General features: G+C 37.9%; 1 protein-coding gene across 1 annotated transcript in view; it reads right to left on the reverse strand.

Moving 5' to 3' along the window:
• The window catches only part of LOC132493655 (organic anion transporter 7), a 39478-nt gene that overhangs the window by 12336 nt on the left and 2364 nt on the right, over positions 1 to 24778 (reverse strand). Inside the window, exons 3-5 of the mRNA XM_060104394.1 lie at positions 4563 to 4717; positions 4292 to 4460; positions 3034 to 3157 (exon numbers count right to left, since the gene is read on the reverse strand). Coding sequence (XP_059960377.1) covers positions 3034 to 3157; positions 4292 to 4460; positions 4563 to 4717 — 448 coding nt within the window. The remainder of the gene's footprint in view (positions 1 to 3033; positions 3158 to 4291; positions 4461 to 4562; positions 4718 to 24778) is intronic.

Consider the following 24778-nt stretch of genomic DNA (forward strand, 5'->3'; position numbering starts at 1 on the left):
TGCATATACAGACAATTGATTTCTGACAGTTGTGCCAAGAATTCACAATGGGGACAGGATATTGTCAATAAATGGTGTTGGGAAAACTGGATATCCACATGCAAAGGAATGAAGCTGGAAACTTACACTATACACAAAATCAACACAAATGGATTAAAGACTAAAATGTAAGATCTAAACTGTAAAATTCCTAAAGAAAACATAGGAGAAAAGTTTGTTGATATTGGTCTTAGCAATAATTTTTTGGATGTGACACCAAAAGCACAGGCCATGAGCAGAAACAGACAAATCGTACTAAATACATCAAACTGAAAAGCTTCTACACAGCTAGGAAATAATTGACAAAATGAAAAAGCACCTACAGAATGGGAGAAAATATTTGCAAGCCGTATGTCTTATAGAGGGTTAATATCCAAAATACATAGGAAACTCGTACAACTCAATAGTAAAAAAGCCAAATAACTTAATTAAAAAATTGGCATACGAACTGAATACACATTTCTGCAAAGACAGCATACAAGTGGCCAAGAGGTACATGAAAAAGTGCTTAACACCACTGGTTGTTAGGGAAAGGCAAATCAAAATTACGAGTTATCACTTCACACCAGTTAGGATGGCAATTATAAAAAAAAAGTAATTAGTGCTGGTGAAGATGTGGAGAAAAGGGTACCCTTGTACACTGCTGTTAGGAATGTGAAATGGTGTAGCCACTATGAAGACAGTATGGAGTTTGCTCAAAAAATTAAAAATAGAACTAGTATATTATCCTGTAATCCCTCTTCTGGGTGTATATCCAAAGGAATTAAAATCAAGATCTTGAAGAGATATCTGCACTCACATGTCCACTGGATCATTATTCACAATAGCTAAGATATGGAAACAACCTAAATGTCCATCCATGGATGAATAGAAAATATATATGTGTGTGTGTGTGTGTGTGTATACACATATATAGGTAAAATGGCATATTATTCAGCAATATAAAGAAGGAAATTCCACCCTTTTCCACAGCATAATGAACCTAGAGGTCATTATGCTAAGTAAAATAATCCATGTGCAAAAGAACAAATACTACATGATACCACTTATACGAGGAATCTAAAAGAGTCAAACCCGAAGAAGCAGAGAGTAGAATGGTGTTTGCCAGGTGCTGGGGGATGAGAGAAATGGGGAAATATTTGTCATAGAGTACAAAGTTTCAGTTGTGCAAGATAAATCAATCCTAGGGATCTACTTTACAGTCTAGTGTCTAGGGTTATAATACTGTACCATATACTTAAATTTGCTGTGAGGGTAGATCTTATGTTGAGTGTTATCACAAAAAAATAATGAATAAAGGGCAGAGAGAGTTTTAGGAGGTAATGGATATGTTTATTACATAAACTGTGGTGATGATACTTAGATGTATACTCATCTGCAAATACATCAAGTTGTACATTTAATATGTACAGCTCTTTGTATGTTAATCATACCTCAATAAAGTGTTTTTTAACAAATCGATCACACGTGTAATTGAACTTATTTGCAGAAATGTTTTATTGCTTCTCTTTGGCTGTCTAGCTCCTAGCACTCTCTTTTTCCTGTTAAATGAGGGCAGATGATTTCTCCTTGTCTCTATTAGCATTCCTTTCATTCTCTTATTGTTGCAAACAAAAAAGTTAACAACAGAAATACCATATGATCTGGCAATATCAATTATGGTTATGTAGCCAAAAGAATTGTACACAGGATATTGAAGAGATATTTTCATACTCATATTCATTGCCACACTATTCACATATGGAAACAACCTAAATGCCCATCAATGGATGAATGTTTAAAGAAAATATAGTATATTCATACCATAGGATATTATTCAACCATAAAAATGAGGAAATCCTGCCATATGCTATATCATAGATGAATCTTGAAAATTTTGCTATGTGAAGTAAGTCAGTCACAAAAGGATAAATAGTTCTCATAGAAGGATAAATACTGCATGATTCCACTTATATGAGGTATCTAAAGTATTAAAATAATAGAACAATAAGAAGAATGGTGGTCACCAGGGACTGGGGACAAGGGAATTGAGAAAGTGTTGTTTAATGGGTATAGTTTTAGTCATGCAAGATGAAAAAGTCCTAGAGCTCATTGTACTTATAGTTAACAATACTGTATTGTACAGTTAAAATTTTAGATTTCATTCTATGCATTTTGAACACAATAAAAGTTATTTAAAAATGTATGTTAAAATTTCTCTTTTTAATATTAAAGCTCTGTGAAAAATGGAATTCTGACTCATACTGCTATGCATGACCAAGCACCATGCCTACTACATTATAATTTTTCAATAAATAATTTATACATTCATGACATGATGAATGGTCTACTTTATGACATACAGCAGCATCTGCCTTCCATACCTGGGGTGGAAAATAAAAAAAGAGAAAAATCTCTCTGAAGCATTTCCACTCAGTCGTATTCTTGGAACTTGTAATAAGTAGAATGTAAACTCCACAAAACAGGGATTTGGACTATTGTGGTCATTACCATATTTCCTATATAGAACAGAATGCCCTTTCAGTAAATATACCATGAATGGAAGCATATATGATTGACTTGACAAATAAGCCTCCTTATGCTCTATTCTGCGTGGTCACTAAGCCGCCCTTCAACTTGCCTTACTATCCTGAAAAAAAAGCCTTTGAAATGTTAATTGGAAAGAAATGGATTAGTTTTTGTTACTTTCTCTAATACAAAGTGAGAACAATAACAACCTTTACAATCATAAATATTGTACCATTTTTCTAGATTCCACATATATGCGTTATCTGCCTCTGTTGAGTAAAATATCTGCATCCAGTCCTTTCGGCATCAGCATCCTAATGTTCACTCAAACCATGTTGACAGCTATTGAAGACCAGGACGATGACGTAAGAAGATCCCAAACCACACCAGGGTTCCCACCCTTTATTCACTTTATGGACACCGACTAGTGTATATGTCAGGTCATGTCTTTCCTATATTCCATAACCAACTCCCTCTCCTGTTCACCTCCATGGTTAGAGCGTCTCCAGCATTCTTCCTTCCATTCTTGTGAGCAGCTTTTCTAAGTTCCTTTAAGCCCTCCTCTGGTTTGTTGGTGATAATCAGCCACCGAGCAGACTCTGCCAGCCACCTGATCAAAGAAGAGGACAGGGGTGCCATCAACTTTCATTTGCCCATTTTTTTTTCACAGAGGCTTTTTCCTGAAATGCCTCTCCCCTCCCATCTAATACCTATCTCTTGTTCTGTTATACCAGGAAATATAAACTTATGTTCTTTTGTACCATAACTAGGAAGCTGTGAAGATGACCTCTCCATGCAGTACACCTTCACTGCCGGGAATATAGAGTTGGACTCATAGTGCCCTCCCCCCATTATTCAGCAAGATATTATCAGTTTTAGCAAATAAAACACTGTGTTTGGGCTTCCCTGGTGGCGCAGTGGTTGGGAATCCACCTGCCAATGCAGGGGACACAGGTTCGAGCCCTGGTCCGGGAGCATCCCACATGCTGCGGAGTAACTAAGCCCGTGCGCCACAGCTACTGAGCCTGCGCTCTAGAGCCCACGAGCCACAGCTGCTGAGCCTGCGTGCCACAACTACTGAAGCCCGTGCGCCTTGGAGCCTGTGCTCTGCAACAACAGGGGCCACTGCGATGAGAGGCCCGCGCACTGCAGCGAGGGGTAGCCCCCACTCGCCACAACTGGAGAGAGCCCGCATGCAGCAATGAAGACCCAAGGCAGCCAAAAATAAATAAATAAATAAATAAATTTTAAAAAACCAACAAGAAAACCCACTGTGTTTAGTTAAATTTGAATTCAGATGAACAGTGAATATGGGTCATTCTTGAGTATGACTATGTCCCATGCAATTTTTTGGACATACACTAAAGAGTATTTGCTGTTTATTTGAAATTTTACTTTAATGAGACACTGTATTTTATCTGGTTAGTAAATGAAAATACAGAATTCTTAGGTAAATAGAAATTTCATATAAACAATTAATAATTTTTAGTGTAACTATGCTCCATACAATATTTGGCATACTATACAAAAAGTTTATTGCTTTATCTAAAATTCAAGTTTAACTGAATGCCCTTGATATTATCTGGCAACCCTACTCATTCTGCTTCTTTAATTGTACATAGGGCACAGATTAGTAGAGCATGTGCTCAAGTGTTGACTAAGACCAACCAGAATTCTTGCATCCTAATTTCAGGTACCTTGCATCTAGGATCCTCTAAGACAAAGGAAGTAAGAAAGCTTATACCTTGAGGAAAGAAAGAAGACAAATAATGGTACAGAAAACACCAGCTGAAGGGTGTGCCAGTCTCGAATGGCAAAAGCTAGTCCTCCTAGTGTGATCTGTCCTATGCAAGCAGCACAGATTGACATGGTCATTCCCATGGCTTGGAATCGGGGCACTGTCCATTCTACAACTGAAAGAAAACACAAACAGGATTTTGACTTCAAACAAAGTTAGAATTTCAAAGTCAAAGTTAAGGCTTGGAAAATGGCAAACACCCAAAATTTTGACTTACTAAGCACAGAAATATTTGTCAGGATGCTCATGGTAGAAAACCCAGCCAAGAAGCGTAGGGAGCAGTAAATGAGGAAGGTGGGAGCAAAGGCTGCACAGGTGTCAGTAATGGCGAGCTGGAGCAAACACCATCTGAGCATTAACCTCCTCCCAAACCTGAGAAATGGAAACAGGTTAGATGTAGTAAAAGTAACAACCTGTTGTAGAAATGAACAAAAAGAAGACACACTTTGAAATTTAGGGGATGTTTTGTTATTTTTATTTTATTTTAAATTATTTTCTGTTTTTCTTTTTCCCCCCAGTTTCATTGAGATATAATTGACATAGAGCACTGGACAAGTTTAAGGTGTACAGCATAATGATTTGCCTTACATACATCATGAAATGATTATCACAGTGCTTAGTGAACATTCATCATCTCATATAGATACAAAATAAAAGAAATAGAAAAAAATTTTCCTTGTGATGAGAACTCTTAGGATTTACCGTCCTAACAGCTTTCATATATAACACACAGCAGCGTTAATTATATTTATCATGTTATACATTACATCACTAGTACTTATTATCTTATAACTGGAAGTTTCTACCTTTTGACTGCCTTCATCCAGTTCCCCCTCCTCTCATGCCCGACTCTGGTAACCACAAATCTGATCTCTTTTTCTATGAGTTTGTTTTTGGAGTACAATTGACCTACAACACTGTGTTAGTTTCTGTTACACAACATAGTAATTCCATATTTCTATACATTTCAAAATGATCACCACGATAAGTCGTCTTTCACCATACAAAGATATTACATTGTTATTGACTATATCCCCACACTGTACATTTCATACCCTTGACTCATTTATTTTGCACCTGGAAGTTTATACCTCTTAATCTCCCTCACCTATTTCTTTCCCCACACACCTGTCCCCTCTGGTAAACTACCTGTTTGTTTGTTCTCTGTATCTATAACTGCTTCTGTTTTGTTATGTTTGTTCACTGTTTTCTTTTTTATATTCCACATTTAAGTGAAATCAGTATTTGTCTTTCTCTGTCTGAATTATTTCACTTAACATAATACCCACTAGGTCCATCCATGTTGTTGAAAATGGCAAGATTTCATCCTTTCATATGTTTTATATGTATAAAACATATCTTCTTTATCCATTAATCTATTGATGGGCACTTAGGTTGCTTCTATATCTTGGCTATTGTAAATAATGCTGCAATGAACTTAGGAGTGTATATATTTTTTTGAATTATTGCTTTTGTTTTCTTCAGAAAAATATTTAGGAGTGGAATTTGTGGGTCATACGGTAGTTCTATTTTTAATTTTTGAGGAATCTCCATACTGTTTTCCATAGTGGCTGCACCAATTTACATTCCCACCAACAGTACATAAGCGTTCCCTTGTCTCCACATCCTCACCAATTTATTGTCTTTTTGATAATAACCATTCTGAAAGATGTGAGGTGGTTTCTCATTGTGGTTTTGATTTGCATTTCTCTGATGATTACTGATGCTGAGCATCTTTTCATGTGTCTGTTGGCTATCTGTACGTCTTCCTTGGAAAAATGTTTACTCAGATCCTCTGCCCACTTTTTAATTAGGTTGTTTGCTTTTTTGATATTGAATTCTATGAATTCCAGTATATTTTGGATATTATCCCCTTATTGTATGTATCTTCTCCCATTAAGTAGTAGCCTTTCATTTTGTTGATAGATTCCTTCCCTGTGTAAAAGCTTTTTAGTTTGATGTAGTCCCATTTGTTTATTTTTACTTTTGTTTCCCTTGCCTGAGGAGACATACCCCCCACCCCTCAAAATTACTAAGACCCATGTCATAGAGTGTGCTGCTTATGTTTTCTTCTAGAAGTTTTATGGTTTCAGGCCTTACATATAAGTCTTTAATTCATTTTAAATTTATTTTTGTGCTTGGTGTGAGAGAGTGGTCTAGTTTGATTCTTCTGTGTGTAGCTGTCCAGTTTTCTCAACACCATTTATTGAAGAGGCTGTCTTTTTCCATTGTATATTCTTGCCTCCTTTGATGAGACTAATTGCCTATATAAATGTGGGTTTATTTCTGGGTTTTCTCATGTGTTCCATTGATCTATGTGTCTGTTTTTGAGCCAGTATCATACTGTTTTGATTACTGTAGCTTTGTAGTATAGTTTGAAACCAGAGAGCACGATACTCCAGCTTTGTTCTTTTATCTCAGGATTGTTTTGGCTGTTTGGGGTCTTTCATGTTTCCATACAAATTTTAGAATTATTTTTACTAGTTCTATGAGAAATACCGTTGGTATTTTGATAAGGAGTGCATTGAATTTGGAGATTGCCTTGGGCAGTATGGTCATTTTAACAATATTTATTCTTCCAATCCTTGAGGACAATTTATCTTTCCATTTGTTTTGTTGTCTTCAGTTTCTTTTATCAGTGCCTTATAATTTTCCAAGTACAGGTCTTTTACTCCCTCAGTTGGACTTATCCTTAGGAATTTTATTCTTTTTGTTGCAATTGTAAATGGGATGGTTTTCTTAATTTTTCTTTCTGATAGTTTCTTGGTTAGTGTATAGAAATGCAACAGATTTCTGTATACAGTAAGTTCCCTACATATGAAAGAGTTCCGTTCTGAGAGCACATTCATAAGTCCAATTAGTTGGTAAGTCCAACAAAGTTAGCCTAGGTACCCAACTAACACAATCAGCTGTACAGTACAGTACTGTACTGTAATAGGTTTATAATACTTTTTGAACAAATAATGCATAAAAACAAACACAAAAATAAAGAAAACATTTTTAATCTTATAGTACAGTACCTTGAAAAGTACAGTAGTACAGTACAACAGCTGGCATACAGGAGCTGGCATCAAGTGAACAGGCAAGAAGAGTTACTGACTGGAGGAGGGAGGAGAGGTGGGAGATGGTAGAGCTGAAAGATCATCAGCAATAGGAGACTGAGTGCAAGATGCAATTGCACTCATGGGTGACGTTGATGGCACAGCTTCTGGTTCCTTGCTAGATTCAATTCTATCTACCCTCTTGAAAAAACAATCCAGTGATGTCTTGGTAATAGATCTTTTTTTTTTCTCATCATAGATGACACAGTAGCACTGGATTGCATTCTGAATGGCTGCTGCAAACTTCATGTACTGTTCTACATTTTGGTCCTGTGTCTCAAAAACTAACAGTGCCTCCTCAAAGAAAGAAAATCCCCTTGCCATTTCCTGCATCATGAATCTCTTTGGTTCTTCAGTTACTTTTTCTTCCTCTTCTCTCTTTTCGTCCTTTCACTGGGCACATTCGCATCTTTGAAAGTTTGCAACTTACTGTATTAATTTTATATCCTGCAACTTTTGCCAAGTTCATTGATGAGTTCTAGTAGTTTTTTGGTAGCATCTTTAGGATTTTCTGTGTATAGTGTCTTGTCATTTACAAACAGTGACAGTTTTACTTCTTCCTTTCCAATTTGGATTACTTTTATTTCTTTTTTCAACTGGTTGTTGTGACTAGGACTTCCAAATCTATGTAAATAAAAGTGAATAAAATTGGTGAGAGTGGGCATCCTTGTCTTCATCCTGATATTACTAGAAATGCTTTCAATTTTTCACCATTGAGTATGATGCTACTTAGCTATGGGCCTGTCACATATGTCCTTTATTGTGTTGAGGTATGTTCCCTCTTTGTTGAGAGGTTTTTTTTTTTTTATCATAAATGGATGTTGAATTTGTCAAGGTTTTTCTGCATCTATTGAGATCATCATATGATTTTTATTCTTCAGTTTGTTAATGTGGTGTATCACATTGATTGATTTACAGATATTGAACCATTCTTGCATCCCTGGGATAAGTCCCACTTGATCATGGTTTGGGATACTTTTAATGTATTATTGATTTCTGCTCTGATATTTATGATTTTTTTCTTTCTACTAACTTTGGGTTTTGTTTGTTCTTCTTTTTCTTGTTCCTTTAGGTATAAGTTTAGATTGTTTATTTGAGATTTTTCTTGTTTTCTGAGGTAAGCTTGTATAAAACTCCCTCTTAGTACTGCTTTTGTTGTATCCCATAGATTTCAGATTGTTGTGTTTTCATGTTCATTTGTCTCTACATATTTTTAAATTTCTTCTTTGATTTATTTACTGAACGATTGGTTATTTAGTAGCATTTGTTTAACCTCCACATTCTTGTGGTTTTTGCAGTTTTTTTTCTTGTATTGGATTTCTAGTCTCACAGCATTGTGGTCAGAAAAGATGCTTGATATGATTTCAATTTTCTTAAATTTACTGAGACTTGTTTTGTGCCCTATCATATGACTTATCCTGGGGAATGTTCCATGAGTACTTGAAAAGAATGTGTATTCTGCTGCTTTTTGATGGGATATTCTATATATATCTATTAACTCCAACTGATTTAATATGTCATTTAAAGCCTTTATTGATTTTCTGTCTGGAAGATGTCTCCATTGGTGTAATTGAGGTGTTGAAGTCCTGTAGTATTATTGTGCCATGTTGATTTCTCCCTTTATGTCTGTAAATATTTCCTTTATGTATTTAGGTGCTCCTATGTTTTATACACACACACACACACACACACACACACACACACACACATATATATATATATATATAATTTTTATATCTTCTTCCTGAATTGAGCCCTTGATCATTATGCAATGGCCCTCTTTGCCTCTTGTTACAGTCTTTGTTTTAAAGTCTCTTTTGTCTAATATAAGTATTGCTATTCTGGCTTTCTTTTGATTTCCATTTGTATGGAATAACTTTCTCCATTCCCTCATTTTTAGCCTGTATGTGTCTCTAGATATGAAGTAAGTCTCTTGTAGGCAGCATATATAGGGGTCTGTTTTTAGGTGTGTGTATCCATTCAGCAACACTATGTCTTTCAATTGGAGCATTTAGTCTATTTACATTTTTAATAATTATCGTTAGGTATGTACTAATTGTCATTTTGTTAATTGTTTTTATAGTTCTTTTTTGTTCCTTTCTTCTCTTTTGTTCTCTTCACTTGTGATTTGATTTTACCTGTGATAGATTTTACTATCTTTATTGTTATCTTTGGATTCATTTATCTTTTTTTCAGGGGTGGGGAGTGTATCTATTATAGGTTTTTGGTTTCTGGTTACCATGAGGTATATATGTATATATCAGTCTCTTATATGTGTGATTATTTTAAGCTGCTGATCTCTTAAGTTAAATGCATTTTAACAACCCTGCATTATTACTCCCCTGCCCCAACAATTATTGTTTTTGACATCATATTTTACATCTTTTTGTTTTTTGAATCCTTTAAATACTTAATGCACATAGATATGATTTAACAAATTTTCTTTTAACCTTTAGCTTTATACCTGGTTCATTTACTATCTTTACTGTATATATGCCTTAACCAATGAGATTTTTCCTTTCACAATTTTCTTGTTTATTATTTTTTGAATTTTATTTTATATTTTTTTATACAGCAGGTTCTTATTAGTTATCTATTTTATACATATTAGTGTTTATATGTCAATCAAAATCTCCCAATTCATCCAACCCCCCACCTCACTTTTCCCCCTTGGTGTCCATACGTTTGTTGTCTACATCTGTGTCTCTATTTCTGCCTTGCGACCCAGTTCATCTGTACCATTTTTCTAGATGCCACATATATGTGTTAATATATGATATTTGATTTTCTCTTTCTGAATTACTTCACTCTGTATGACAGTCTCTAGGTCCATCAACGTCTCTACAAAGAACCCAATTCTGTTCCTTTTTATGTCTGAGCAATATTCCATTGTATATATGTACCACATCTTCTTTATCTGTTTGCCTATCAGTGGACACTTTGATTGCTTCCATGACTTGGCTATTGTAAATAGTGCTGCAGTGAACATTGGGATACATGTGTCTTTTTGAATTATGGTTTCCTCTGGGTATATGCCCAGTAGTGGGATTGCTGGGTCATATGGTAGTTCCACTTTTAGTTGTGGTATTTTTTGTGTGTGTGTGTGGTACGTGGGCCTCTCACTGTTGTGGCCTCTCCCATTGCGGAGCACCGGCGCCGGACGTGCAGGCCCAGTGGCCATGGCTCACGGGCCCAGCTGCTCCGCGGCATGTGGGATCTTCCCGGACCGGGGCACAAACCCATGTCCCCTGCATCGGCAGGCAGACTCTCAACCACTGCGCCACCAGGGAAGCCCCCACTTTTAGTTTTTTAAGGAACCTCCATACTGTTCTCCATAGTGGCTGTATCAATTTACATTCCCGCCAACAGTGCAAGAGGGTTCCCTTTTCTCCATACCTTCTCCAGCATTTGTTGTCTGTACATTTTCTGATGATGCCCATTCTAACCAGTGTGAGGTGATAACTCATTGTAGTTTTGATTTGCATTTCTCTAATAATTAGTGATGCTGAGCAGCTTTTCATGTGCCTCTTGGCCATCTGTATGTCTTCTTTGGAGAAATTTCTATTTAGGTCTTCTGTCCATTTTTGGATTGGGTTGTTTGTTTTTTTAATGTTGAGCTGCGTGAGCTGTTTATATATTTTGGAGATCAATCCTTTGTCCATCGATTCATTTGTATATATTTTCTCCCATTCTGAGGGTTGCCTTTGCGTCTTGTTTAAAGTTTGCTTTGCTGTGCAAAAGCTTTTAAGTTTCATTAGGTCTTATTTGTTTATTTTTTTAAATTTCCATTACTCTAGGAGGTGGATCAAAAAGATCTTGCTGTGATTTATGTCAAAGAGTGTTCTTCCTATGGTTTCCTCTAAGAGTTTTATAGTGTCTAGCCTCACATTTAGGTGAGGCTAAATCCATTTTGAGTTTATTTTTGTGTATGTTGTTAAGGAGTGTTCTGATTTCATTCTTTTACATGTAGCTGTCCAGTTTTCCCAGCACCACTTATTGAAGAGACTGCCTTTTCTCCATTGTATATCTTTGCCTCTTTTGTCATAGATTAGTTGACCATAGCTGCATGGATTTATCTCTGGGCTTTTTATCTTGTTCCATTGATCTATATTTCTGTTTTTGTGCCAGTACCATATTGTCTTGATCACTGTAGCTTTGAAGTATAGTCTGAAGTCAGGGCATCTGATTCCTCCAGCTCTGTGTTGTTTTCCCTCAAGATTGCTTTGGCTATTCAGGGTCTGTTGTGTTTCCATACAAATTTTAAGATTTTTTGTTTTAGTTCTGTAAAAAATGCCACTGGTAATTTGATAGGGATTGCATTGAATCTGTAGATTGCTTGGGGTAGTAGAGTCATTTTCACAATATTGTTTCTTCCAATCCAAGAACATGGTATGTCTCTCCATCTGCTTGTGTCATCTTTAATTTCTGTCATCAGTGTCATAGTTTTCTGCATACAGGTCTTTCATCTCTTTAGGCAGGTTTATTCCTAGGTATTTTATGCTTTTTTGATGCAATGGTGAATGGAATTATTTCCTTAATTTCTCTTTCTGATCTTTTGTTGATAGTGTATAGGAATGCAAGAGATTTCTGTGCATTAATTTTGTATTCTGCAACTTTACCAAATTCATTGATTAGCTCTAGTAGTTTTCTGGTGGCATCTTTAAGATTTTGTATGTATAGTGTCATGTCATCTGCAAACACTGACAGTTTTACTTCTTCTTTTGCAATTTGTATTCCTTTTGTTTCTTTTTCTTGGATTGCTGTGGCTAGGACTTCCAAAACTATGATGAATAACAGTGGTGAGAGTGGACATCCTTGTCTTGTTCCTAATCTTAGAGGAAATGCTTTCAGTTTTTCACCATCGAGAATGATGTTTGCTGTGGGTTCGTCATATGTGACCTTTATTATGTTGAGGTAGGTTCCCTCTATGCCCACTTTCTGGAGAGTTTTTTTTATCATAAACCAGTGTTGAATGTTGTCAAAAGCTTTTTCTGCATCTATTGAGATGAGCATATGGTTTTTATTCATCAGTTTGTTAATATGGTGTATCACATTGATTGATTTGTGTATATTGAACAATCCTTGTATCCCTGGGATAAATCTCACTTGATCATGGTGTATGATCCTTTTCATGTGTTGTTGGATTCTGTTTGCTAGTATTTTGTTGAGGATTTTTGAACCTATATTCGTTAGTGATATTGGTCTGTAATTTTCTTTTTTTGTAGTATCTTTGCCTGGTTTTGGTATCAGGGTGGTGTTGGCCCCATAGAATGAGTTTGGGAGTGTTCCTTCCTCTGCATTTTTTTTTTGAAGTACGCGGGCCTCTCACTGTTGTGGTCCCTCCCGTTGTGGCGCACAGGCTCCGGACGTGCAGGCTCAGTGGCCATGGCTCACAGGTCCAGCTGCTCTGTGGCATGTGGGATCTTCCTGGACTGGGGCATGAACCCGCATCCCCCGCATCGGCAGGCGGACTCTCTACAACTGTGCCACCAGGGAAACCCCTGCAATTTTTTGATAAAGTTTGAGGAGGATGGGTTTTAGCTCTTCTCTAAATGTTTGATAGAATTCACCTGTGAAGCCATCTGGTCATGGACTTTTGTTTGTTGGAAGATTTTTAACCACAGTTTTGATTTCATTATTTGTGAGTGGTCTGTTTGTATTTTCTATTTCTTCCTTGTGCAGTCTTGGAAGGTCATACCTTTCTAAGAATTTGTCCATTTCTACCAGGTTGTCCATTTTATTGGCATAGAGTTGCTTGTAGTAGTCTCTTATGATGCTTTGTATTTCTGTGGTGTCCATTGTAACTTCTCCTTTTTCATTTCTAATTTTATTGATTTGAGTTCTCTCTTTTTCTTGATGAGTCTGGCTAAAGGTTTATCAATTTTGCTTATCTTCTCAAAGAAGATTTTTGCTGTTGTTTTCTTTGCTTCTATTTTATTTATTTCTGCTCTGATCTTTATTATTTCTTTCCTTCTGCTAACTTTGGGTTTTGTTTGTTCTTCTTTCTCTAGATCCTTTAGGTGTAAGGTTAGATCGTTTATTTGAGATTTTTCTTGTTTTGTGAAGTAGGATTGTATTGCTATAAACTTCCCTCTTAGAACTGCTTTTGCTGCTTCCCATAGGTTTTGGATCGTCGTGTTTTCATTGTCATTTTTCTCTATGTATTTGTTGATTTCCTCTGATTTCTTCAGTGATCTCTTGGTTATTTAGTAACGTATTGTTTAGCCTCCATGTGTTTGTGTTTTTTAAGTTTTTTTCCTCGTAATTTATTTCTTATCTCATAGTATTGTGGTCGGAAAAGATGCTTGATATGATTTCAGTTTTCTTAAATTTACCAAGGATTGATTTGTGACACAAGATGTGATCTATCCTGGAGAACGTTCTGTGTGCAGTTGAGAAGAAAGTGTAATCTGCTGTTTTCAGATGGAATGTCCTATAAATATCAATGAAATCTATCTGGTCTACTGTGTCATTTAAAGCTTCTGTTTCCTTATTAATTTTCTGTATGGATGATCTGTCCGTTGGTGTAAGTTTTCCTCTTTTATAGCTGTTAGCATTTGCCTTATGTATTGAGGTGCTCCTATGTTGGGCGCCTATATATTTATAATTGTTATATCATCTTCTTGGATTGATCATTATGTAGTGTCCTTCCTTGTCTCTTGTAACATTCTTTATTTTAAAGTCTATTTTATTTGATATGAGTATTGCTTCTCCAGCTTTCTTTTGATTTCCATTTGCATGGAATATCTTTTTCCATCCCCTCACTTTCAGTCTGTATGTGTCCCTAGGTCTGAAGTGGTTCTCTTGTAGACAGCATATATATGGGTCTTGTTTTTGTATCCATTGAGAGAGCCTGTGTCTTTTGGTTGGAGCATTTAATCCATTCACGTTTAAGGTAATTATTGATATGTATGTTCCTATTACCATTTTCTTAATTGTTTTGGGTTTGTTTTTGTAGGTCCTTTTCTTCTCTTGTGTTTCCCACTTAGAGAAGTTCCTTTAGCATTTGTTGTAGAGGTGGTTTGGTGGTGCTGAATTCTCTTAGCTTTTGCTTGTCTGTAAAGCTTTTGATTTCTCCATCAAATCTGAATGAGATCCTTGCTGGGTAGAATAATCTTGATTGTAGGTTCTTCCCTTTCATCACTTTAAATATATCATGCCACTCCCTTCTGACTTGTAGAGTCTCTGCTGAGAAATCAGCTGTTAACCTTATGTGAGTTCCCTTGTATGTTATTTGTCTTTTTTCCCTTGTTGCTTTTAATAATTTTTCTTTGTCTTTAAACTTTATCAGTTTGATTACCATGTGTCTTGGCATGTTTCCCCTTGGGTTTATCCTGCCTGGGACTCTCTGTGCTTCCTGGACTTGGGTGGCTATTTCCATTCCCATGTTAGGGAATTTTTCGACTATAATCTCTTCAAATATTTTCTCGTGTCCTTTCTCTCTCTCTTCTCCTTCTGGGACCCCTATGATGCAAATGTTGGTGCATTTAGTGTTATCCCAGAGGTCTCTTAGGCTATCTTATTTCTTTTCATTCTTTTTTCTTTATTCTGTTTCATGGCAGTGATTTCCACCATTCTGTCTTCCAGGTCACATATCCGTTCTTCTGCCTCAGTTTTTCTGCTATTAATTCCTTCTAGTGTATTTTTCATTTCAGTTATTGTATTGTTCATCTCTGTTTGTTTTTAAATTCTTCTAGGTCTTTGTTAAACATTTCTTGTATCTTCTTGATTCTTGCATCCATTCTTTTCCCAAGGTCCTAGATCATCTTCACTATCATTATTCTGAATTCTTTTTCTGGAAGGTTGCCTATCTCCACTTCATTTAGTTGTTTTTCTGGGATTTTAACTTGCTCCTTCATCTGGTACATAGCCCTCTACCTTTTCATTTTGTCTATCTTTCTGTGATTGTGGTTTTCATTCCACAAGCTGCAGGATTGTAGTTTTTCTTGCTTCTGCTCTCTGCCCTCTGGTGGATGAGGCCATCTAAGATACTTATGGAAACTTCCTGATGGGAGGAACTGGTGGTGGGTAGACCTGGGTGTTGCTCTAGTGGGTAGAGCTCAGTAATACTTTAATATGCTTGTCTGCTGATGGGTGGGCCTGAGTTCCCTCCCTGCTGGTTGTTTGGCCTGAGGCATCCCAGCACTGGAGGTTACAGGCTCTTTGGTGTGGCTAATTGCAGAGTCTGGGAAGGCTGATGTCAAGGAGTACTTCCCAGAACTTTTGCCACCAGTGTCCTTGTTCCCGTGGTGAGCCACGGCAACCCCTGGCCTCTGCAGCAGACCCTTCAGCACTAGTAGGTAGGTCTAGTTCAGTCTCCTGTGGGGTCACTGCTCCTTCCCCCTGGGTCTTCATGTGCACACTACTTTGTGTGTGCTCTCCAAGAGTGGAGTCTCTGTTTCTCTCAGTCCTGTCAAAGTCCTGCAATCAAATCCTGCTAGCCTTCAAAGTCTGATTCTCTGGGAATTCCTCCTCCCATTGCCGGACCCCCAGGTTGGGAAGCCTTATGTGGGGCTCAGAACCTTCACTCCAGTGGGTGGACTTGTGTGGTATAATTATTCTCTAGTTTGTGAGTCACCCGCCCCGAGGTTATGGGATTTTATTTTATTGTGATTGCACCCCTCCTACCAACTCATTGTGGCTTCTCCTTTGTCTTGGATGTAGGGTATTTTTTTGGTGAGTTTCAGTGTCTTCCTGTTGATGATTGTTCAGCAGTTAGTTGTGATTCTGGTGCTCTCAAGAGGGAGTGAGCCCATGTCCTTCTACTCCACCATCTTCCCTTTTTATTACAATTTTCTTTTTTCTAATTGTGGTCTTTTCTTTTTCACTTGAAAACTTCCCTTTAACATTTCTCGTAAATCTGGTTTGGTGGTGCTGAACTCTTTTAGCTTTTGCTTGTCTGTGAAACTTTTGGTTTCTCCATTAAATCTGAATGAATGCCTAGCTGGGTAGAGTATTCTTGGTCAAAAGTTTTTTCCTGTCATCAGCTTAAATATTTTGTGCCACTCCCTTCTGGCCTGCTGAGTTTCTGCTGAAAAGATAGCTGGTAGACTTATGGGAGTTCCCTTGTACATAACTTGTTCCTTTCCTTTGCTGCTTTTAATATTCTCTCTTTATCTTTACTTTTTGCCATTTTAATTACAATGTGTCTTGGTGTGGTCCTCTTGGGTTAATTCTGTTTTGTACTCTTTGTACTTCCTGGACCAGGCTGTCTGTTTTCTTTCCCAGGTTAGGAAAGTTTTCAGCTATTATGTCTTCACATATGTTCTCTGCCCCTTTCTCTCTCCCTTCTCCTTTTGAGATCCTTATAATGTGAATGTTAGCCCACTCGATGTTGCCCCAGAGGTCTCTTAAACTGTACTTATTTCTTTTTATTGTTTTTTTTTCTTTTTCTTTTTCTTTTGTTCAGGTTTAGTGATTTCCACTACCCTGTCTTCCAGTTTGCTGATCTTTTCCTCTTTATCACTTACTCTACTGATTCCTTCTAGTGTATTTTTCATTTCAGTTATTGAATTCTTCATCTCTGTTTGGTTCTTCTTTATATTTTCTAACTCTTTGTTAAAAGCTTTTAACTTTTCATTCTGTTCATCCAATCTTCTCTCGATTTCTTTGATCATCATTATAATCATTACTTTGAATTCTTTATTGGGTAGATTGGCTATCTCCACTTCACTTAGTTCTTCTGGGGTCTATCTTGTTCCTTCATTTGGAATGTCTTTCCTCTGTTTCCTCATTTTGCCTAATTTGCTGGGGTTTTTTAAAACATCTTTATTGGAGTATAATTGCTTTACAATTGTGTGTTAGTTTCTGCTGTATAACAAAGTGAATCAGCTATACGTATACATATATCCCCATATCTCCTCCCTCTTGCATCTCCCTCCCACCCTCCCTATCCCACCCCTCTAAGTGGTCACAAAGCACCGAGCTGATCTCCCTGTGCTATGCGGCTGCTTCCCACTAGCTGTCTGTTTTACAGACAGTGTAGTGTATATATGTCCATGCCACTCTCTCACTTCATCCCAGCTTACCCTTCTCCCTCCCCATGTCCTCAAGTCCATTCTCTTTGTCTGCATCTTTATTCCTGTCCTGTCCCTAGGTTCTTCAGAACTTTTTTTTTTTAGATTCCATATATTCTATTTATAATTTGCTGTTTTTATGTCTATACATTTGGTAGGTTGGTTATGTTTCCTGACCCGAAGAAGTGGCCTTTTGTAGGAGTTGTCCTATCCATGCCAGCAGTGCAACTCCCTTTGGTCACCAGAGCTATATGCTCTAGAGATGCCCCCTATGTGGGCTGCATGGGTCCTTCTGTTGTTGTGGATGCCAACTGTGGACAGTTTCATAGGAGTTTCTGGTCCCCAGTCCAGTTGGTTGCCAGGCCCTGCCTTGTGCAGAGGCTGCTGGCTGCTGGTTGGCTGGGCTCGGTTATAAGGAGGCTGATGCAGAGTCTTGCATTATCCCAGGGCTAGTGATGACCCTCTGGTGGGTGTGTTCTGGGGTGGCTGCTTTTGTGACCAGTGTTCCAGATCTAGTGTTGACCTGCTCGTCGTTTGGGTCAGTTCCTGACATACCTGGCTGTGAGGTCTGTGTTATTCTAAACCTGTTTCTGGCCTGTTGGTGAGTGGGGCTGGATCCTGGGGCAGCTGGCTGAGGGGTCCAAGGTATCTTGGAGCTGGTGTTAGCCTGCTGGTGAATGGGCTGGGTCCTGACATGGTGAGCAGTGGAGCTGCCATGGTCCTGGGGCTGGAGTTTGCCTGCTGGTGGGCAGGGCTGGGGCTCAGTGGGTCCTGGAGTTGATGCCTGTCCACTGCCATGTGTGTGGCTGGCCCAGAGCTAGTGCTGGCCATCTGGTGGGTGAAGCTGGTCATATGGTGGGTTCCAGATTCTCTGGTTGCAGGGCCCTGGGTGTCCTGTGGCTAGTGATGGCACACTGGTGTGTGTGGCTGGGTCCTGGGTCCTCTGGTGGAAAGGGATGTGTGCTGGGGTGGCTGTGGCCTCAAGGGATCTTAAGGCTGCTCTCTTGCTGGTGGGTGGGGCTGTGTCCCTACATGGCTAGTTGCTTGGCCTGAGGCATCTCAGTACTGGTGTTGACAAGCTGGTGAGCAGGGCCAGGTCCTGGGAGAGGGAGGATTCCAAAATGGCACTAGCCAGCAGCAGTGTCCACATTGTAGAATGAGCTCCCCAAATGGCTGATGCCAGTGTCTATGTCCCCAGGGTGAGTTCCAGTTACTACCTGCGTCTCTGGGAGGCTCCCTAAGATCAGCAAGTGGGTCTGACCCAGGCTCCTTTCAAATTTCTCTTTCTGCACTGCATCGCAGAGCATGTGAGATTTTGTGTGAGCCCTTTAATAGTGGAGTCTCTATTTCCCACAGGCCTCTGGTTCCCCTGAAATTAAGCTCTGCTTGCCTTCAGAGCCAAACCTTCTGGGGGCTCATCTTCCTGATGCAGGACCCCAAGGCTGGGGAGATCAATGTAAAGTTTGGGCCTCTTGTTTCTTGGGGAGAACCTCAGCAATTGTAATTATCCTCCCTGTTTGTGAGTCACCCACCTGAGGGTATAGGTATTGACTATACTGAATCTCTGCCCTTCCTCCCTGTCTTGTGGTTGGTTCCTTCTTTATATCTTTAGTTGTAAAAGATTTTTTTCCTGCTAGATTCTGGTCTTTCTTATCAATAGTTGCTATGTAAATAGTTGTAATTTTGGTGTGCCCCAGGGAGAAAGTGAGCTCAGGGTCTTCCTACTCCAATTATCTTGGCCACCTCCCCCAAAACAGCAGTCTTGACTTTCTCCTCTATATGTCCTCATTCCCTATCCTCCTTCATCTCACTAAATAGTATCAGCATTCATCCATTTCTTCAGCCTGGACACATAGATATCTTCCTCGACCCTCTGCCACACCATTACCTGCTTAAAAATCTGAAAGCATCAGGAAGTTCTACTGCATTGTCCTCAAATTATGACCCAAATCCAGATATTTGTTACCATTTCTGTGGACATCTTCCTAATTCAAGTTCCCACCATCTTTCCTAAGGCCTATTTGACAGACTTTTAAAATGTCTTCCCCAACATGATTCTGGCTCTCTTAGTTAATTATCAATGGAGATTCAAGAATTAGGTTTAAAATATATTATTATAATACTCCTCTTAAAAGCCTCTGATGTATACATTTCTGGTTCCAGGAATAAAGGCCTTAAACCCTACTATTTGCCCTCCATTCCCTCAGAAAAGAAATATAATGCAGGTACATTCACAAAAAGGAACTACTGGAACATAGGTGAGAGTGAACAAAAGCAGATAGACTGTAATGGGGAGTGTATACTCTCTCAGATAAGAACAGATGGAGAGCAAATAAAGAACATCCTGTTTCCATGGCTCTTAGCCTGGAATAAGGTGCAGTCCTCACAGTAAAGTGAATGAGGTGCATGAAAAAAAAAAACTGCCATCCTGCAATCTGGAGAATCAGGGCACAGATGGTGGGAAACTGGGAACAATGAAAAAAGTGGGGGTTCCAGCAAGGGAAAGTGGTAAAGAGGGGATCCCAAAATTGTGTCTACCATACATCCCCCAGATGGCCCCTGAAACATACACCTGCAGAATAAGTTCAACTAAGGACAAAGATCTAAACTGAGGTCAGAGCTGCTGCATAAGAAACAGTTTTTAGTTTAATTTCAGGCATGAAAATTACTTGCTAAAATGAAGGAATCAATATTACTGATGAATAATAATGGAAAATAGAATCTTCACAACTTAGTATTTATAATATTCAAGATATAATTCAAAATATCTTGATATGTGAAGAACCAAGAAAATGGAACTCATTCCCAAGAGAATGGAAATCTTTCAAATCTTCTCCGGAGATGAGACAAATTTTGGAACTAACCAACAAGGATTTTAAATATCAAAGATCCATTTGATACGATTGATGAACCTACAATTATATGTCATTATCCCCCAATGTTCATAATTTACATTAGGATACACTCTAGGTGTTGTACATTTTATGGGTTTTGACAAATGTATAATGACATGTGCCCACCATTACAGTATCATAAAGAGTAGTTTCACTGCCCTAAAATACCTCTGTACACTGCTTATTCATTTATTTCCCCCTCTACCAACTACTTATCCTTTTACTGTTTCCATAGTTTTGACTTTTCCAGAATGTTATATAGTTGGAATCACACAATATGTAGCGTTTTCAGATTAGCTTTTTTCACTTTGTGATACATATCTTAGGTTCCTCCATGTCTTTTCATGGCTTGATAGCTCATTTATTTTAGCATTGAATAAGATTCTATGGTTTGATGTAACACAATTGATGTAACACAATTTATTTATATGTTCATCTACTAAAGGACATGTTGGTTGCTTCCAAGTTTTGGCAATTATGAATTAAGCTGCTATGAATATCCACAGGTAGGTTTTTGTGTGGACATAGCTTTTCAACTCCTTTGAGAAAGTACCAAGGAACTTGATTGTTAGACTATTTGCCAAGAGTGTGCTTAATTTTGTAAGAAACTGACAAAATGTCTTCAAAAGTGGCTGTATCATTTTGCATTCCCATCAGCAATGAATGAGAGAGAGTTCCTTTTGCTCCTCATCTTTGTCAGCATTTGGTGTTGTCAGTGTTTTGTGTTTTTGCCATTCTAATAGGTGTGCAGTAGTATATCATTGTTTTAGTTTGCATTTCCCTAATGACATATGTTGTGGAGCATCTTTTCATATGCTTATTTACCATCTGTATAATTTCTTTGGTGGGGTGTCTTTCAAGTTTCTGATCATTTTTAAATTGGAATGTTCATTTTCCTTTTGTTAAGCGTTCTTTGTATATTTTGGATAACAATACTTTTTCAGGTGTCTTTTTTTTTTTTTTTTTTTTTTTTTTCTTTTTGCGGTATGTGGGCCTCTCACTGTTGTGGCCTCTCCCGTTGCGGAGCACAGGCTCCCGATGCGCAGGCCCAGCGGCCATGGCTCACGGGCCCAGCCGCTCCGTGGCATATGGGATCCTCCCAGACCGGGGCACGAACCCGTATCCCCTGCATCGGCAGGCGGACTCTTAACCACTGCGCCACCAGGGAGGCCCTCAGGTGTCTTTTGCAAGTATTTTTTCCAAGTCTGTGGTTTGTCTTCTCATGCTCTTGATTAAGTCTCTTTTTAATTGCAGTATAATATATAAAATATGATTTGCTATTTTAACCGCTTTTGACTGTATAGATCACTCACTGGTATTAATTACATTTACAATGTTGTGCAACCATCGTCACTAGCTACTGCCAATATTTTTCAAAATCCTCAACAGAAACTTTGTACCCATTAAGCAATAACTCTCCATTCCTTTTTCTCCCCATCTTCTGGTACCTATATTCTACATTATTCTCTATGAATTTTCCTATTCTACATATTTTATATAAGTGGAATCATAAATATTTGTCGTGCTTTTTCTTATTTTACTTTACATGTTTTCATGGTTTTAGTATGATTCAGAACTTTATTTCCTTTATGGCTGAACAATTTCCACTGTATGTACATATCACATTTTATCCATTCATCTGTTGATGGATACTTGGGTTGTTTTCATTTTCTGACTATTGTGAATAATGCTGCAATGACATTGTTGTATAAGCTATTTGTTTGAGTTCCTGTTTTCAATTCTTTCCATTTTATACCTAGCAATGGAATGCTGGGTCATGTGGTTTCCCTACATTTAGCTTTTTGAAGAACTCCCAAAGTATTTGTCATAGTGGTGGCACCATTTTACCTCCCCATCAGTAATGTACAAGATTCTAATTTCTCTATATCTTTGTGAATACATGTTATTTTCCTTTTTTTTTTGAATTATAGCCATCCTAGTAGGTGTGAAGTGGCATTTTATTGTGGTTTTTGACTTGCATTTTTAAAATGACATCATGTTGAGCATCTTTTTATGTACTTATGCACTATTTGTATAACTTCATAAAATAAATGTATATTCAAGTCTTTTGCCCATTTAAAAATTGAGTTTTTTGTATTTTTGTTGTTGCGTTGTAGGAGTTCTTTGTATAGTCTAGATATTAAACCCTATTCCATTGGTCTATTTGCCTACCTATTCTTTATATATGATTTACAAATATTTTCTCCCATCAGATAGGTTATCTTTTCACTTTCTTGATAATGTCCTTTGATGTGCAAAAGTTTTTAATTTTGATGAAGTCCTATCTGTATATATTTTCTTTTGTTACTCAGGCTTTTGGTGTTATATCTAAGAATACATTGCCAAACCCAAAGACATGTAGATTTACACCTGTTTTTTCCTGAGTTTTATAGTTTTAGATCTTAAATTTAAGTTGCTAATCCATTTTGTGTTAATATTTATTATGGTTTTAGGTTTATTCACATTCTTTTGCATGTGGATATCCAATTGTCACAGTACCATTTGTTAAATGGGCCATATTTTACCCATTGAATGGTCTTGGAAACTTTTTCAAAATCAATCAGCATAGATATATTGTTTTATTTTTATTTCTGCAAGATGAGTAGTTCTGTGTTATAGAACTGTTAGAAATGAACATTCTGACTCTGAACACTTTTATAAGTTACCATTTATAAGGTCATAAATTCAGAATTCACAGTTTTCACCTGAGATAACAGATGGCATTATGCTAGTAGTGGTAAGGGGCACCTTAATTCCCCATACCCTTTAGAGGAGACAGGCTTGGGTGGTGGCAAAGGTTGGCTGTCTAATTCAGAAGTGATATGGTCAGGCACAGGGTATTCCAGTTTCTAATACCACAAATGGTGACAGAAGTTATCATTAGATTAATTAGCTACATGGTTGAAAAATTTACCTTTAAAGTAATGTTTCAGCAAAAATAAAAATCAAGGTCATTGGAATACACCACCAAGACGCTTTGCTATGTATAACACAGGTTTCTTAGGAATGTCTACCCATCACACTAGAGAAACAGGGACATGATGACCATGCTCTGAAAATCCACAAGCATCCAGCTAAGAGGGACTGAACACGGTCCCCTGGCTAAGGCATGCAACACTGTTTTCCATACTGTATCATTGAACAGGTTGAATCTCATGATGTGAAACATCTTCCTCTCTGTTCCCATAGGTACCTCTTTCTCGTCTTTATAAACCATATGTTGTGGCACCTCTGTTCTAAACCTCACCCTAAAACGCTCCCATGTCTGATGGAGATGTTGTTTCTGTATCCCATACACTGCTCACAGCTGATAAAATAGCCCTCACCACATGGACTGTAATTCTCCATTTGTTTGTGTTTCTAGATCCCTGGGGAGCAAGGAAGCCCCAGGGCAGTGTAATGTGCCATAAGTGTTTCTTTTGTTTTTCTTTTTTTAACATCTTTATTGGAGTAAAATCGCTTTACAATGGTGAGTTAGTTTCTGCTTTATAACAAAGTGAATCAGTTATACATATACATATGTTCCCATATATCTTCCCTCTTGCGTCTCCCTCCCTCCCACTCTCCCTATCCCACCCCTCTAGGTGGTCACAAAGCAGCGAGCTGATCTCCCTGTGCTATGCGGCTACTTCCCACTAGCTATCTATTTTACGTTTGTAGTGTATATATGTCCATGCCACTCTTTCACTTTGTCCCAGTTTACCCTTCCCCCTCCCGATATCCTCAAGTCTGTGTCTTTATTTAGTAGGTCTGTGTCTTTATTCCCGTCTTACCCCTAGGTTCTTCATGACCTTTTTTTTTTCTTAGATTCCATATATATGTGTTAGCATACGGTATTTGTTTTTCTCTTTCTGACTTCACTCTGTATGACAGACTCTAGGTCCATCCACCTCACTACAAATAACTCAATTTCGTTTCTTTTTATGGCTGAGTAATATTCCATTGTATATATGTGCCACATCTTCTTTATCCATTCATCTGTTGATGGACACTTAGGTTGCTTCCATGTCCTGGCTATTGTAAATAGAGCTGCAATGAAAACTTTGGTACATGTCTCTTTTTGAATTATGGTTTTCTCAGGGTATATGCCCAGTAGTGGGATTGCCGGCTGGTATGGTAGTTCTATTTTTAGTTTTTTAAGGAACCTCCATACTGTTCTCCATAGTGGCTGTATCAATTTACATACCCACCATCAGTGCAAGAAGGTTCCCTTTTCTCCACACCCTCTCCAGCATTTATTGTTTCTAGATTTTTTGCTGATGGCCATTCTGACTGGTGTGAGATGATATCTCATTGTAGTTTTGATTTGCATTGCTCTAATGATTAATGATGTAGAGCATTCTTTCATGTGTTTGTTGCCAATCTGTATATCTTCTTTGGAGAAATGTCTATTTAGGTCTTCTGCCCATTTTTGGATTGGGT

The sequence above is a fragment of the Mesoplodon densirostris genome, chromosome 7, assembly GCF_025265405.1.
Source record: "Mesoplodon densirostris isolate mMesDen1 chromosome 7, mMesDen1 primary haplotype, whole genome shotgun sequence".
Classification (NCBI taxonomy): Eukaryota; Metazoa; Chordata; class Mammalia; order Artiodactyla; family Ziphiidae; genus Mesoplodon; species Mesoplodon densirostris.